At 53.3% G+C, this 17274-nt stretch overlaps 1 protein-coding gene across 1 annotated transcript in view; it reads left to right on the top strand.

Moving 5' to 3' along the window:
- Positions 1–17274, top strand: part of CDK18 (cyclin dependent kinase 18) — a 35950-nt gene that overhangs the window by 7945 nt on the left and 10731 nt on the right. Inside the window, exon 2 of the mRNA XM_072844644.1 lies at positions 13289–13443. Coding sequence (XP_072700745.1) covers positions 13320–13443 — 124 coding nt within the window. The 5' untranslated portion in view covers positions 13289–13319. The remainder of the gene's footprint in view (positions 1–13288; positions 13444–17274) is intronic.

Raw genomic sequence — 17274 nt, 5'->3', positions numbered from 1 at the left:
AATGTAAATTGGTGTGTGTGGGACAGAGAAGCAACATTACCTGCCTGGGAGTCTGAGGAGGAGGCAGAACTGGTGGTTTTAATGCTCTTTTTGGTCATACCCCGGGGTTGTTTTGTGTCTCGTCCAAAAGACAATTAAAAATGCAAAGAGTGCCTCTGTGTCCCCAAACTGCTCTCTCCATTAAATGAACCATCACAACACACACCTCCCAGTACCACCTTCACATCCCTCCCTTCCACCATGGTCCTCCTGCTTTAGCTATAACTCTCAAAGCCCCTGGGAAGAGCAATAGCAGTGAGGAGCTTTCCCGTCACTCTTGTTGCTGTTGAATTCCTCTCAGACCCCGGCTGCAGCTACACAGCGATGGAAATGGGTATCTCCTCTGTGCAGGAGGTGCAGAGAAAAAGTCCAATTGAGTCATTTTAATTCCAGGAAAACATGACACAGTATCTGAGGGAGAAGGCGTGTTTTTATAAATTACCATTAGCAGCATGTGTTCTATTTAAGTACTTAATCCCTTTCAATCCCTTCTTATTAACGATTAATTGTGCAACTAATCGCACTATGATAGCAGCATTGTGAGTGCAGTTAGTTGCAGCGTGTACAAGCAACCCCACCAGTATTAAACCAGATAAGAATTCGGTGCGGTGGTAAGAGGGGGGCACCTCAGCTCGGCTGATGCTCTGCTGTGTGAACGTAGGCCAAATCTCTCGTCTCTTTGGGTCTCAGGATTATAATCCTCTCTTATCTCGAGCGTTTCCTATGAAGCATACAGTTTATCAGCTTGCGAGGCAGGAGAGGAGTAGAATTGAATACTATCAAGTGAGCTTTGAACAGCCCGGCTCGACGTAGTCCCTTTTCATCTCGCTTTCTGAGCTTTGAGTCTCCTTGACTCTCGTGGCCTGTTACTGAAAACCTCATGGAAACGTGTCTGTGCTTTGATTTGGGGGTGGGGGGGCCTATATTTGAAATTATTTGCAGACGTGCTTCTGAGGTCTTACAAAAGGGCAGTGGACTGCAAGCCACGGGTCAACGCGTGTTGCAGCCCAGCACCTATCTCTTCCTAACAGTGTCCAAGGACTGGTGAGGCCAGCCATGTGTTTTCCTGCAAGAGATGGCTCTCCCTCGCTCTCTTACGCTCTGTTTATCTCATGCTGGGCTCTGTTATCTCCCCCAGTTTCCAAGGCTCGTGCAGAAGCCCATCTAGCTTGTCAAGGACACCAGAGCTGCGGGCAGCTGTGTGGGGGACTCGACCAGTATGCAATGAGAGCTGCAATAGTTTTTGAAGTGCAGGGGGGAGGTGGGTTGGGAGTGAAGAGAGAAGTGGAAAAATGAGCTTAAAAAAAAAGATATAAATTCATTATTTTAAAAACCGCCAAATATACTTGCTTTGTCTGCTGTTCCCATGACTGACATTGCAACTTTCAGGACACCGAGTGACGAGCAGGGGCTTGGCTTGGCGAGACAGATGTTATTTACAGTTTAACAAGGAACAAGGTTTATCTAAACAGTGTGCGCTTGCCGAGTTCCCAGATATGCATGAAATGTTGCCCTCCATAGGGAAGTGAGCAGAGGTTTGCAGGCACTGAGGCATGCTTAATCTGTTTATACATGTTTCATCTGCGATATCTCTATTTGGTATCCAGACGTGTCCATGTTTGGTTTAACATGAAAATGTCATAGTCGTGGTGGTGCTCAGCTGCGGCGGGGTAAGGGTAGTAGGAGTAGGTGTCTCCAGGCAGTGCAGAAGGATGGCTGAGGATGCTCTGCAAGCATGTGCTGCTCGCAGGGACAGGGGTTTCCTGGAAGGCAGCATCTCACCGGGTTTGGGATCCTGGAGAGCTTGCACCATCACAGGGCCTGGGCTGGGCTCTCGGGCAATCCCACAGCCTCCTCGTAGCATGCCTGTTTTTAAGGAAAATGGGGCTGCTGGTGCAAAATACCTGATAAAGGGCTTCCTGAGCAGAGGAGGTACAGCACGGACATAGCAGGACAGTTGGATCTGCAAGCACGTCCCTGCCCTGGGCTGCCCAAGGGGAGGGAGGTACACCGGAGGACGTCAGGATGGGGAGCAAAGGGGATGGAGTGTCTCTGCATCTCAGACCAGCCTCCTGTCTTTCTGCTCCCCCAGCTCTTTCTAAGGAAGCTGGTGGAGGAGGCAAGACAGTTACTGAGAAGGTGTTTGCCATATGGGCACACGTCCAAGCTAGTTGGCAACCCCCAGATCTCAGGAATTGCCGTACATCTCGAGGGGCCTCTCATTTAATGGCGATTGTGCTAGTCAAATCCTAAGTGGAGCAGGACTATTTGAGGATCTGCTTCATTTGCTTTTACTAGTTGTTCCCGGAGCCATTTGCTACTGTGAAAATCTCTTTCGGTGTTTGTTTCTGCATTATTCCTTCCCTGCATGTGGCCCAGACAATATCTGGTTTTCACTGTGTTGCCCAGCCCCTGGCTCTTTGCAAAGTGGAAATGCTTCATGTGCAGAAATAAGGAGTGTAGTGTTATTGGTGGCGGTATCAGCGCTGAGATCTGAGAAGCCAGAGAAGGAATGGCAGGGACACTTGGCTCCCTTCAGATTATGGAGAAAAACTGGAACATTGAAATGGGTAGAGGGGAGAGCAGGGGGGACAGGAGAGCAGGTGAAATCCTTCTGTACAGGACCAGCTTTAAGAGTTTGCAGCAGCAGGGCACAAGTCGTGCATCCCCCCGAGGCAGGCTTGAGCTGAGCTTCAAACGGGGGGGATATCCTTAAGGTTTTGAATGAAGAATGTGATCAGAATTGGTACAAGGCAGAACTCAATGGAAAAGATGGCTTCATTCCCAAGAACTACAGAGAAATTAAACCACATCCGTGGTTTTTTGGAAAGATAGAAAGCCACTGTCGGCTTTCAAGGTGGTGCATGTGCACGGGCCAGGGGCACGGGAGAACCATCCCTGGAAGCTGTTCATGCTGATGCAAGGGTGTCTCAAAGCCTGGCATCTGGGCACCAACACGGAGCTCTTGCCAAATTCCCTGCCTCAAAACATTGCTCTTATCACACTGGGATCCCTGGCAGCCAGCTCTTGATTCAGGAAGCTTTTTCAATCTTCTGCCTTCCTCCAGCCCTGACAGCAGCTTAGTAGAGCTGAAGTCCCTGATCACCAGCCGGAGCGAGGACTTGAGCAATCCCTTCTCTCCTCGTGAGGGTGAGGTGTGGGCTCTGGATCTGGGAAGCAAAGCCAAGCCAGAAAGATCACACAGATGCCCACCTGCACATCTCACCCCCGGCTGGGGCTCTAAGCACCACTGCGGTAATCGCGATAAGGAAGGGTCTGGATAAAATACTCTTCCCATTAGGGGGGAGACAGGGATGCCAAAAGTAATTACAGTTTGTGCTGTGCTTTGAAATCCTCCGATTCCTCAAGCGTTGGCTCGTCGCACTCCCTACCTGTGTGGCTGCATTTCCCTCGCATCGAAATACCCACACGTGCGCAAAGCCCTCCGAGGATGGGTGCACAACTGGTTTAAGATTAAATAACAGATTAGTGCAATCCTTGGCAGGGAAGTAGACTTGCAGTGTTTGCTCACTACCCTACTACCATGTGACTATTCCAGAGCTTTAAATAAAACAGATTTGAAACCCTGCTGCAAAGAGTTTTATGTGCCTAATGCCAAAGAGTGGTACCGCTGCTCCAGAGCACAGTCCTGGGGAGAAACCCCGTCCGTAGCTGGTACCGTAAACTGTGCTGGGGTGGGGAGCAGTAGGTCAGGAACACCGTCCCCTTTCATTCCTTTCTTTTCCTGTTGCTGCAGAAAGATCTGTCCGAGGGCGGAGGGAGGCTGGTTTATTAGCGGTGTTGGCTCCAAGGAGCTGCTGGATCCGAGCTGGGAGCTTGCTGGGGGAGGAAGGAGCGTTAATCCCGAATGAAGCTGTTTGTACAGTCTCTCCAGCTCCTCCTCCCATTGCCAGGGTTGGGTGGCATTGAAATCCAGGTATTTACAGATTGTAGAGCGTAACTGGCAGAGGTCTCAGCCCTGTTATAAGTGTGGTTTATCAGGGCAGAGCAAGGCAAGCTGGACTCCGGGCTTCTATTCTCCTAGAAAATGCGTGGCGAAGAGCCAAGCTCTTAATTGCTTTGAGTGCTTGTGGTGGTGCTGCTTCTTACAAATGTTGTGCTTCTGTTTATATTAAAACCGTTTTCTGTTTTTCCGGGAAATTCAGTCCTGTCAAGATCCTTTGATACCAGGGTCCCTCGGTAAGACTTTTCACGAGGATCTGGCTTTCGTTTCTTCTCTTCACCTTTTCGTTGTGCGCTAGTTGCTGTCCCCCTCCTTTTCTTTGCACCAGAGGTAGCTGCATTTCACAAATTCCACGTGACTATCGGGTGTACAGGATGTAATTTCTGTTTCTTTAAATACCCTCCCTAGGAATGCTTTTAGAAAGGGGAGCCGGGCAGCAGAACTGTGTGATCCCTCTGCTCAGCTGTCCCTGCGGAGCTGAGGCAGCGCGGTGCCAGCTGAGCTGTCATCCCACCCCTGGACAGCAGGTCAAAGCTGACTCCTGCGTCTGCCTTCCACACTGCAGCTGAAGCAATGCATTACCCCCCGTCCTCAGTTTGCACTGATACCATCCTTTCAGCCTTGTTCTCACGGGCCACAAAGAGAGGTCTTAGGTGGAAGATGAAATCATGGGTCACAGGAGGAAAATTCCAGTATTTTCTGTTAAAGAGAGAAGGAGACAACTTATCCTGGCTCCCCCTGACCACTGCAGGGAAAGCGAATCCTGGCTTTCCACGAGCTCTTGTCTGCACGGCAGTCACAGACAAGGCTTGCAGCTCTGGGAGCTCTGCGTGGGCTGGGGAAAGAACGAAAGCTCTAATTAAAAAAAAAAAAAAAAAAAGGAAAGAAAATAGCAATTAAGAAGCCAGCAGACAGCAGACCCTACGTACCCCATGCTGTGTGAGCGTGGGGATGACAGCGTTGCACAGCTTCATCCAGCGGGATGGAGCTGCAGGTGTGCCGGCGACGTCGCTGCGGGAGAGGCTCGGTGGGACTTGGTCTCTCCTGCAGCGGGGATCTTCTCCCGTAATGTGGATCCTCCTTCCCATCTAGCAATAAAGGAAGGGCAGGTGCTGACAGCCTCAGCCACAGGTTAAACACTCCTGGGAGAGAAAATAAGAGGCTTTGTGTTACTGAGAATGACTTTCTTCAGCAGCTGGAAGCTGGCACCCTCTTCGCTGTCTCTCCCAGGCACCTGGGAACGCTGGCTGCCAGCTGTGGGGATAACAGTGCTTGGTTTGTCTTTCTGGAGTGTCTTTCATTCAGCAGGATCCATGAACGCTTTCTTGGTTGTGCTTGTATGTTCAGGAGCCTCTGTCACTTTTGGGGCGTGACGTGACAGCCAGGTAACGGGGACGTGATGCTGGCAGAGGGCAGCAGGGGACATCAGGTCTCCAGGGGGCTCGTGAAGAGCAGGCAGGCTCCACAGCGAGGTCCCTGCGGTGCAGCAGGAAGAGCCAATCTGCCTCGGATGCAGCTGGGATTGTGTTAGTTAATTGTCAGTCAATAATAGGTTGAGTGTCATAAAAGGCAAGGTCCAGGCTGCTTTTGCTGGTAATGTTCCTCTTCAGTAATTACTTGTGTTGATATTGCAGCAGCTACTCACTGTGCTAGGAGCTTGGTATACACATAGCACGAGGCTTGTTGTGAAGGACGTTCCCACTGTGTAATAAAAGGATGAAAGGAGAAAGTGAGTCACAGGAAAAGGGGAGAGAACGGCTAAATATCATGCAGCTGAAGAGCAGTGCCTCCAGGAGCATACCTGAGCTGTAAAGTGCTGCTGCCCCAGCAATCCCAGCACAGCTCTTTGCTCCCAAGTGCCGCATTACAGCCCGCGTCTCCTGGGTCATGGTCTAGCACTGCCATCATGGTGAACGCTGCCAGTGGGACACGCGCCCCGAACTTCCGAGCGACCGTAAATTAAGTCTCAATAACTTAGATAGCTGCCATAGCAAAATTGGGTATCAAAGGGAGCGTCTCTGTCTCAGAGCCAAACGCAGTTGTGTTGGGCTCCAGGGGGAAAAGTCGTGCACGTTTGCTGAGACTCATTTCCCGCTTCCTGTCCGTCTGGTGCAAACCAGCAGTGATGGATGGGCTGGAGCAGGGGATCTGCTGATCTACGGCGGCTGCGAGTCCGGACCGCTCATCCCCTGAAGACGATGGAGGTACCATAGAAACACTGACACGAGCGCCTTCGGGGAGGCTCAGCACCGCACCCAGACAATGTGAGCACTGAGCTCCCACCCGTGGCTGGGATGTCTGTGGTGGACAAACTGGCTATCAGCAGTCTATTGTTGTTCCAGCCAAACACTGGACACTTTTCTCAGGTTAGCCTCGGCTGAGGAATAAGTGCCTAGTGTTTTGAGGCTGCTGGAATAATGACCGTCATTTTAATGCCTTCCTCAGGGCTGTCCTGATCTCACCAAGAGCCGGGAAGGGAAGAGCCAAGCGAGAACTGCTGACTGCACCGCACAGGGCTGTGGACACAGAGAAAGGCAAAATATACAAAGGCAGAACAAACCTCCTTTGTGTGCTCTTGTTACTGGGCTCATTGTCAGGACTGGGACAAATGAGAGTGGAAATGCACATCTAGCAAAACGGCTTTCCTTCCCACTCTTACCCGTGCATCAAGTACAGGTTTTAAAGTCTCCAAAGGCTGGGCTTGCGGGAAGTTTTCCATAGCATTTACCCTTCCCGGGCTATCTTCGTGTCTGTTTGAGTCTCAGAGATCTGTACGTGCTCCGTGTGGCTTGTGCTTTGCCCGTGTCATTGTCTCCTAACAACAACTTAACGAAGGAGTAATTGCAATGCTGCAAATGAGGGATAGAAGTCCTGCTGTGCCGGGCGCTGTACACCCCACAAACCAGGCTTCTGCCTGCAAGGGTCTCACAACTGAGGAAAATGCAAACAAACTGGAAGGGGGGAAGGATGCATCGTCATTCTTGATTTATAGCTGGAGAAACCGAGGCATGCTGAGAGGGTCAGAGCTGGAGTGGAAGCCAGTCTTACACATTTGCTACAGGATCATTTTTCCTCCCAAGTCTCCTCTGAACTGCAGACGTGAGAAGGGAGGACAGTGATCTTCTGGCTGCCATAATCACATTCCTGGGTGCACTGCATTTGTTGTAATCATGGAAGCCAGTAGTACCGGAGAAAAAGAAATTGCAACGTGAGGATGGACTGACTCCCTGGGGATCCCAAGTTCCCTTTTCAATCATGCCCAGCGCAGTGGCTGCCCTGGGATGATGGTCTTGCTGTTTGCTACAGGGCTCCTGTAGATTAATAGGAATTGATTGCACTCCCATCCCCGCGGGACCTCGGCCTCCTGGCAGGAGCTTTGCTCCCTGTGTAGGAGGGAAATGTCAGGCCCCCTGAGCAGCAGAGCTGAGCAGCGGGAGGCAAATGTGGAGGGAGAAGAGCTGGCCTTCCTCTCTCCCCTCATCACTCACCTTTTGGGGAGACTAATTGCTGCAAAAGGCTCCACGGCAAATCGTCCTCGTGGCAGCTCCCGTCTCATGGGCAGGGTCCGCTGCCCATCCCGGAGGCCGAGCAGTATGCGGCCCCAGCTCTGCAGGGCCATGCCGATCCTCGCCGCGGCTCAGAGCAGCCTCTGTCCATCTGAACTAATCTACCCGGGCACTCGGACTGTGCTTTGCAGCATCTGTCATGGGAAGGATGCGGCCGGGAGCTTGTTACCCCAGGGAGGATTTCATGCTGACAGCTGAGCAGACGGAGAGACGTTCATTTGGTGGTCGGGGGCTGATATCCTTCCCTGCCCCTCTAACCTTGCCCCGGTAGGATTCCCAGCTGCTGCAGAAAATTCAGCATCGCCCCTGCTGTATGTTAGAGTCATGCCCAGCATGCTGTAATTTCCCTCTGACTCCCCAGAACAGCCCCAAATCTCTCCCCGTCCCCCTCCGTACACCTCCCGAGGACCCGGCTCTGGCCCTGCCGAGGAAATTCGGAGCGGAGAAGGAATTCGGGCTGTGCCGAGCTCCTGTTTGCACAGGAATGTGCACCATGGAGGGGCCGAAATCTCTCCCATTGCCTGCGCGCAGTGGTCTTGGCGGCTCATGCTACTTTTCTCTGCCCTTCCTCTGTGCTGGAGCTTGGGAGGACGCAGATCAGCTGGCCAAAACAGAGACCTGCTGCTGGCCCATGGAGAGGGCTGCTTGGCACATGGGCTGCGCTGGTGAGCTTTTGTTGGATCTGACTTTTGTCTCCATGCCTTGCAATGTGAGGAGGGGCACGTATTCAACTGGTGCCTCGATTCATTGTTTGTTTAGCCCTGTAGCCACATGCAGTGTTGCATGATAGCTGTGTTTGCAGAGCAAATAAGGCTCTACCGAGCAGAATTCACCATTTCCCTGATACTTGCAGGAGTGAATCAATGCTACCTAATAGCTAGAAGTGTGAGCCGTAACTGCTGAATAGGACTGTTCATTTTGCCCTGTAAACACAACTGTTAATCTCTCTGGGGATAAAAAAAAAAGCTTAAAAAAAGCATACTATTCCCTCCAAGCCTTCCACCCTTTCGGCTGGGAATTGGGGGCAGCAGTCTGTTAAAATGGTAAGAAAAAAAAGGAGCCACTTATCATTTGTGAAAAGCAATAAAGTGGTTATTGCTTGAAAGCCTTGCTTCCGAGCCCCTGCAATATGCTGAAGGAGAAAGAGGACAGTTTTATACACTGATGAGGGCTCGTCTGTGCCTAAAATACCTGTCTCTTGAATTCCACAGCAGAGAGCCAGAGGGTTTTGCTGTACAAATGCAAGAGAGATTCATGTGGATAGTCACAGCCCGAATGCCTATGGGAATAGTTCACTGAAAAATAGTGAGCGCCGTTATTACTAGGGCAGCGGATACGGCTTTGAATGCAGTTTAAAGAATCGTTAACATCTTGTCTTGATCATGTGATGAGCTTTGCTGATGGGATTCAGCTTTGGGCTCTTTGAAGTGTTGTAGCCAAGTTTTTACTCTCTGACTATATTACAGTAAACGCAGATCATTCACACTGCTGGCTTTAATCCCTGTTCCTTGGCCAAATTCCAGCCTGAGTGATTTCATTTTTGCCTGTTGATGCCTAAATTCCTTATTGCCATTTTAGACTGCTTCTTCCCGTTGTGTCCTACCATGCAACGTCATGTTTCTGCATGTTGTTCATGCAGCCGGCTTCTTCCATCCCAGAGATGACTGCAGTTCAGGGGTTGCTGTAATTCCCTTTGAGATCCGTCAGGCTGTAAAACAAGTGATGTCATTGCTTTGCTTAGCAAGTGTCACTTTCTCTCAGAAAGTCAATAAATGCCTCCACTTCCTTTCGTACACTCCTGCAAACCGTGGTGGAAAACAAGAGGCAGTCGCTAGCAATTCTTCCTTTGAAATCCATGCCGGGGCAGAGGGCTGGGCTGCTCCGTTTAGCTGTAAAAGGGGATGCTTTATGCTTTCTCTCAGAAGAAATGCGGCCAGAGGGAGGACGAAGCCCCTCGCACCCCGGGGTGCTGCCTGGGGCAGCGTGCGGGGAGGGGTGCCCGCTGGGGACCCCGCACTGCCTGCCCCGTGCGATGTGCTGCAGCCTTCCAGCAGGCAGGTCGCGGGATGCCACGCGTTCGGGAGGGGAACAAATCCCGGCTTTAGGGCACCTGGATCCAAATGGCCACTCGGGGCAGGACGAATTCCTCTCTGGGAGCAGCGGAACACTGGGGACAAGAACAGTCCCATGCATTCCAGCTGCCAAACACTTTAATGTGAACCCCAGTACCAGACTCCAAGTAGGTCCAGGTCTAGCTGGAAAAAACAGCCACAATTGCACGCAGCCATAAAGATAATGAGCACAGGGCAGGCTTGTGCGTAGCAGGAGAGGTAGCTAGCGATGTCGGTGCTATTTTTACCCCCGCTCCACTTCCTCTCTGAGGAGGTTTTATATTTAGCAGCCCATAGCTGCTGGCACTCCAGGAGATGGCAAGGGGGGGGAAGGATTCGGACTGCAATTTGTGGAGCATGAATTTTTGTCGGTGCGAAGCTGTTTGCCTTCTAAACCATTCGCACCGTTTTGAGAAGGGTGAGTGGATGGGGGGAGGTGGAAAGACCCCTTCCCCTCATCCGCTGCTTCGTTCACCTGGAGATGGAGTATCTTTTATATTCCCTGTATCCTTCCTGGTCCTGGAGTCGAGGGCCCTTCTGGAGGTTATGGATTGGCTTGGTGGGGGATTGTCAGAGCAGGAATCGCTCAGCAGCTCATGCTGAGCACCTCTCCGTGACCTTCTGGTCCTGCGGTGTGGCTTGCTCTCTCGACCATCCCATGCCATTCCCTGCCAGGGTGGGACTTTGTCCCCAGCGTGGCAGGGCGACTGCTGTCCTTTGGGCACGGCAGGCGTGGGGGGGCTCGGGCGGCTCTGCAGCAGCCCCCAGCCCAGTCCCTCCCAGTCCCAGGTGGGGTGCCCTTTCCAAAAGGGCAGGAAAGGGGATGGTGCTCAGAGTTGGGACCTGGCCTCCTTGGTCCGGCAAGTGTGTTATCCAGGAGCTGGATACACTTCTTTCATCCACTGTTAGAGGTGCGCAGCATTGCTAAATCTCTCTTGAAACGCAGACCTTCCTCTCCAAGCTCTGATTTAAGCATCCTGGGGGACTGGCGAGGGGCATTCTCGTGCAACTCCTTCTCTCTTCCCTGCCAGTTTCTGTTGAAGGCAGCCTGGTATCTTCAGGTGGATTTGAAGTCAGGTAATTGCAGCACTTGCTGCTGTGAGTGTGTCCTTGCACTTGCTGTGTTAGGGACATGTACAGGGGTTGCTCAGGATGCTACCGGAGTGCAGTTCATTAGTGTAACCTTCACCAGAGATGTGTGGAAACTTGCTTATGGCCTAATTTGAAAGGGTAATCACTGAGGCTTATCTGAACGTTAACGTTGAAAGATTGTCTTTTGTTTGAGCCTCTGATGTACCTGCTGGGAGCACCACAGATTTCCCCTGAGCTCCTGTTTCCTGTTTGGGAGCAAAACAGTGCCTAGCACAGGAGCCTCTGTAGCTTTTAGCAGTGCCACTTTAGCAATGTCAGCATGCCCAGCTGGAGCGAAACACTTCGGGTCAGTTTAGTTCCTTGGGTGCCTGCAACGCGAGCGGCATTTCCACACACCAGCAGTGCCTCCGTTAAAACTTGCTTAGCTTGCAAGGTAGGGAGCCAGATCAGAGCCATGGGCTGGGAAAATGGTCTCCGAAGCAAGTGTCAAGCTTTGCTTTCCCTTCAGAAGGAACAGCACTGCTTGGAGCCTTTATTCTTGGCCATAAGGAAAGCAGCAGCATGAAGACTTTGTTAATGCAGCATTCACGAGTGCCAGCATCTTTGTTGTCAAAGCATGTTTCTGGAGTGCCGAGAAAACATTTAAATGTCTGAAGCCTGACGTGGATGTGTCTAGCATCCTCCTGCCTCGCTTTGCAACTCAAAGCAGCCTCCAGCCTTCCTTCCCACCCCCAGCCAAATACCCCAGCCCTGATTCCAGGTACACAAACATTGCAGTCGAGCCTTCAGCTTTAGGGTTTTGCAGCATTAAAGGTGGGAGATGAGTGAGGATGGTCGAGGGGTGTGAGTCCCCAGGATTCAGGTGAATCCCAGGCATTTTCGGGGGATTGCACCCACAGCAGGGTGCCAGGCCTCACCGCAGAGCATGGCAGACACGCAAATGGAGTGTTTATATTGCTGACGGATAATCTTTTAAGCCTTCAGATGCAGGCATGTCAACCCAAGTGTTCCCGTTGCCCTGGCGACGCGATGCATTAGCTCTGGGATGCTGTGTCTGATCGCATCAGTCTGGAATGTGATCACCGTTTGTTTGTGCTGATAAGCCCTGGAGGGGGCTGGGAAGGAGTGGGCAGAGCCAGGGAAGGGGCTGCTCAGCTGCAGCGGGGACACTCAGGGACAGAGGGGCCGACCCGCTCCAGGGGTGCGGGAGAAGTCGTGGGACGTGTGTGTCGGTGCAGGAAAGAACCGCTCTGTGTAGCTTTTGATGCCTGTTTGGTACCAAGGGATGATTTTCCCCCTAAGATCCTCCCTTGGGCTGGTGGATGAGAGTAGCATTAAAGGAGTCCAGTGCTGTTAAATGGAAATCCCCCGCCAGGCGGGTTAGAGGGTTGAGACGATGAAGGCTGGTGGAGGAGCAGCCCTACGCTCATCAGATTGGGAGGGGGAGAGGGACAGACCCAAACCTCCTGGGACTGGGACTGGAAGGGGCAGAGCTGTGGCTGGTTGGGGGTGAGACACTGGTGTTTGCAGGTCCGGGGAGCAGGGAGCGTTGGCTGTTTGCTTAGGTCTGTGCTCGGCGGGAGGAATAACACCGGAGTGCAGCGGGGCTGGTGCTAAAGACCAAACCGTGCACAGACAGCTCTTGCAGCCCATCCTGTCCGTGCTGCTGAGCTACAGACAGGCCTGGCAAGAGCCAAAGTAGGCAAGGCAAAGCGGCGTGTGGCTGCGAGACGCCCAGAGCGAGCTCCCTCAGCCTGCTCGTGTGGCTGCTCAGACTCAGCACACTTCACCATGTGGCCCTTGAGGGTTTTCTTCTTTTAAGGGTTTTATTGCTTTAATCAGATCCCTGGCTAAGGCGATTCCAATGCTTGTACAGGATGAGTCATTCAAGAGCTTGGGAGCAAGCTGGGAGCTCGAAGCATCTCCCCTTGCTGTGGCTCTCGGGGATCCCCCCAGCCCGTACTGGCTCCACTCAGCTTTTTGCTGCTGGCTCAGGAAGCCTTTCTTGCAAGGGCAAAGCGGAGCCCAAACTGCCAGGGGAGAGGTGCCTCCTTGTACAGGGAGGAGCGTGGATTGAATCTTTTCCGTCACTGTTTACTCTTTCTTGCTTTCCTTCTATTTCTACCCTGCTTTTCCCTGTTCAGGCATTCCTGGAGTTTCCAAGGATGCTGTAAGGCGCAGCCTGTGTCAGTACTCGTGATTCAGTGTGCACAGCCCTGCCCTGGGTTCATCTCTGACAACTAGCGCAGAAAAAGCCCCCCTGCACCTCTTGACCACAGTCAGCTCCTAAATTCATGAGGAACCCAATTCCCCTGGTGACCATGTGGCTCCTCTTTTGCTCTGACGCGGCAGCGGTGTCTCAGGGAAGAGGATTTCCCCGGGGACCCCTGCAGATCCCCAGCAGGGGAAATTCGGGTCGGGGTGCTGCCAGCCCCAGAGAGCAGGAGCTGGGGGGCTGGGGGGCCGTCCCGTGCATCGTCCAGCCCTCTCAGCCTGCGCTCTCTCCTTCCCCACAGGGCTCTGCCATCCCTCTCAGCACAAGGTAAAATGAACAAGATGAAAAATTTCAAGCGGAGGTTTTCACTCTCGGTTCCTCGGACAGAGACCATCGAGGAGTCACTGACGGAGTTCACGGAGCAGTTCAACCAGCTCAACAACCGGAGGAATGAAGGTAAGGAGCCCCTGGGCCCCTGCCACAGTGCTGGGGCCGGTCAGGAGCATCTGGGGTCAGCACTGCCAGCAAGCGTCTCCGCTCCAGCCCCCCCAGCCTTTCTCTGGGTGTGTTGACGTGTGGAAAGTTACTGCCCCTTTGTCAGTGTTGCTTTCCCCATTTATCCAGCAGGATTAATAACACCTTGTCATTAAATCTGATCTGAAGAGAGATTTGTACTTGCATAAGGAAAGCCTTATAGGAGGGAAAGGTATTTGCAGAAAACGGAGAGGGATGACACATATGCGGTTAAGGTAGAGTGTGAAAGTGTGGGATCGTCTCCTGCCTGCCCAAAAGTGACAGTGCTCTTTGAGCCCTCTCTCCAGGGCTACAGGCTGACACTTCCACCAAGCCAAAGGCACTGCTCTCTCTGTTCAGGGGAGCATCTGGGGCTCGCTGAACCGTCCTTTGCTCCTGGACCCACAGCCTTCTCCTGGCCTGCAGTTTTCAAGGTCCCAGGGAGCAGGGAGGTTTAGGGTTAACACCTCCACGAGCAGAACGGGGCACATCCCTTCTGCAGCCGCCTCACTGCAGGCTGGGGCAGGCTCTGCGTCTCGGGCTACGGGCATATCAAGGGAGAGGCGATGCTTGAGGCATAAACCGGGAGCAGATTGCGTCGAGGCGGCTGTGCACGGACAAGCAGGCAGAGCCGCTGACAGGCAGGTGTTTGGAAACCTGATGAAGTTAGACTTGATTCATCCAGGGGTAAATTCGCTGCTGCGGGTGCAAGGCTGAACCGCTCCTGGCGATCACGTCATGCGTTTGCTGCTGCCTCCTACCAAAACAAGTCGCTTTGCCACAGGCCAGCCCGGTCATGTGTCGGTGCCCTCAGCTCCACTCAGGTCACGTTCAAGCTTTTTTCCCCCTCACCCTGCAGCCACAATTGCTAGAAACTTTTGCTGCAAGCAGGGGCTGAGGCCGTGATGTAATTGCCTGGCACTCGCATCTGCCCCAGCGGGAAGGGATCGTCTCTCTGCCAGCTAACCTGCTTGAAAGAAGAGATGCTGTAACCTAATTTAGAGCTGGCTTTCCTCACTCCTGCAGCTCCTGATGATCTTCTTATCCTTCCAGACACCCAGGCTGCCCTGCACAGCATCCCTTCACGGCCTCCTTCCCTGCTCCCCCCCGCACACACCTCCCCTCACACCCTAGCAAGCAGCAAGGGCTATAATTAGACTTGAGCCCTTAACGATGTGCAGAAGCTGTGGGGATAAAATGGTGCGAGGCTAAGAAAGTCCTGGGCACTGACAGCTGCTGCTGCTGTTGCCTTCCTTGGGGGACCTCTGCTCTGGGATGCCTGAGCCTGGGCTCGTTATCTCTGCCGTGCAAACCGAGGCTTTGTCGGAGAGGCGATTTCCCCGTTCTTCTGCTTTAATGAAGCTTTGGTCACGGTTCTTCCTTTGCCCTTGAATGGCAAACCAGTGCATGCAGCATCTGCCTATGCCCACCCTGCTTTTGGTCTCACTCCTGAGGTAGCCAGGAAAGAATAAGAGCAAAGTCAGAGCAGACTGAGCCTGGGGCCAGGACCAAGAGGGTTCCCGTCCCCGTGGGTAGAGGCTGGACCAGTACGAGACTGTGACATGGTATGATTAGGAGATCCTCCTGCCTGGACCTGGGAACGCATCAGGGGTCTGCCAGCACCGCCCCGTGGGGTACAGCTCCTCACGTGCTGCTACGGGACGCCCTGGTGCCAGCCCCCACCGGTCGGTACGTCCCTCCCTGCCTGGATGCGGCACGTCCTGGCCCCCTGCCACGGCTTTCCCTCCCTGGTGCCCCCTGCTCCCTGGTGCATGGTTCCCCGTTTGCACCCCAGCCCTCTCCCACGCAGGACAGGCAAAACACGCTGCCCACGCCATACCCACCACCCCGAGCCCGCTCCCTCCTGCCTGAGATCTCTTGATTAAGTTTCCCTTGGGGATTGTAAACAACCCCGAGAAGTCACCTCCACCGTGCCCTTAATCTCCGTCTCCTGCCGGCTGCGGCTGTTGTTTATGAAGAGCCCTGACAACCACATTTGTCTGAGGCATCTCTTCGGCCGTTTAATAAACCCCTCGTGGGTGGGAGCTCTGTGCCCACAGCCCTGTGCCAAGAGGACTTGGCGGGGGCTTGGAAGGTGGAGGCACCAGTGCCGGGGGGCACGAGCCCCAGCACCCCAGGGTGAGGAGGCTTTAGGGCACGGTGTGGGAGCGTGATGCTTCAGATGTGTAGGGGGACAGGATCGCTGTGGTGGTGCTGGAGGGGATGAGAAGGATGTTTACGTGCAGGTTGCTCTTTTGCAGGGTTTGGTGGTGAGGTTTGGACCTCGTGGGAGCTGCCTGGTCTGGAGAGGGCTCTGACTTTAGGGAAGCAGCAGTTCTCTCTGAAGCATTGGTCTCTTCCGTTTTACAGAGGGAGAAATCAAGGTGCAAAGAGGCAAAATGACTTTGCTCCCGTTGTGCAGAAAGCTGGTAGCAGAGCTGAGATTGGAGCCATGGCAGTCATTCTTGTGCTGCTTCTCTTCCCCATGAAACAGGGAAAAGCTTTGCTTCAGGTTTCGCCTTCCTTGCTCAGGACCTCTGACCGTGCCCCTGGGGCTGTCTCTGCTGTCTGCATGGCAGGCATGCTTGCCTGCAGTGGTCTTTTCTCTCCGGCTGAGCAGATGACCCGCGACAGTTCAGGCACTGTGATCACTCGCTCCAGAAAAGAGTGCTAATCACAGCAGAGATCAGCACATCATTTTTTTCCTTTCATCACCTCACACAGCTCCTCAGGGAATTACGTGCAGTTTTTATTTTCCCTCCAGCATCAGAAATCACAGGTTATCAGCATTCACAGGTCACGGCAGTCTGCAAATCCTACACTTCGGTGGCTGTGAGTGCCTCCACCTGCCCTTGGGGAGGAGGGTGATGCAGAGGCCAGGAGACCTTTTCGTTAGATGCTCCAAAAGCATGTGCAGAGCTGATCTGACTCTGGCAACAGGACAAGGCAAGGCCTTCTCGTGGGTAGAAACCTGCCTCGTCTGTTGGTGGGAAATCCCCAGCTCTGCCCTCCCCATCCCATAATTCTCATGACCTCACCCACAGAGGCTGATAAAACGAGACCCGAGAGAAGCAGAGCTGGCAAATGGAAAAGCAAACAGCTTTCTAGCCTGGACACATCCCGTCACAGGCAATGTCACCTTGATGGAGTCTGAGGGTGCAGAGAGGGAAAGGGGGTGCCTGTGGTCACAGCCTAATTCACTCACAGCCTGAATTGGGGCGTCCAACGCCCCTCCACCCTGCCGAGCATCCCTCCCCTCCGCCCCGCCATGCATCCCTCCCCTGGGCAGCACAGCCTTTCCTCGGCCACGGTGGCTGCTCAGCTGCAGAGGCAGAGGTGGAAGAAAGCCCCTGGGTTAAGGAGAGCCCAGGCTGGGCTCTGTGCAATGGCTGATGTCCTTGACAAAGGCCAGCACCGTCTCCGCATCCTCAGAGACGGGGAACCTTCTCCGTGGCTGCTCCAGCCTCACACTAAGGCTGAAGGCAAGGAGGCTCCTTCCTTTCCTCCAGGGCTTCCCCCGTCACACATTTCTCTCCATACCCCAGAGTTTCAGAGGTATCAGGTCTTGGTGTCTCCTGTTTGCTTTGATAAGAGCTGGTGGCATTCAGCAACAGCTCCTATCTATGCTAGGGCTTTGCCCCACAACAGCTACCGCCTGGTCTGTCCTCCGAGGCCAAATAAGGTCTCAGTATTCAGGCTGCAAAGCCTGCGTAACTCCCAGTTTGCAATGGCATAAATCAGAGCCAGATCTGGCCTTTGGAGTGCAAGGCCACA

This window comes from Ciconia boyciana, chromosome 23 (assembly GCF_034638445.1).
Source record: "Ciconia boyciana chromosome 23, ASM3463844v1, whole genome shotgun sequence".
NCBI lineage: Eukaryota > Metazoa > Chordata > Aves > Ciconiiformes > Ciconiidae > Ciconia > Ciconia boyciana.
This window is presented reverse-complemented; position numbering and strand designations above follow the sequence as displayed.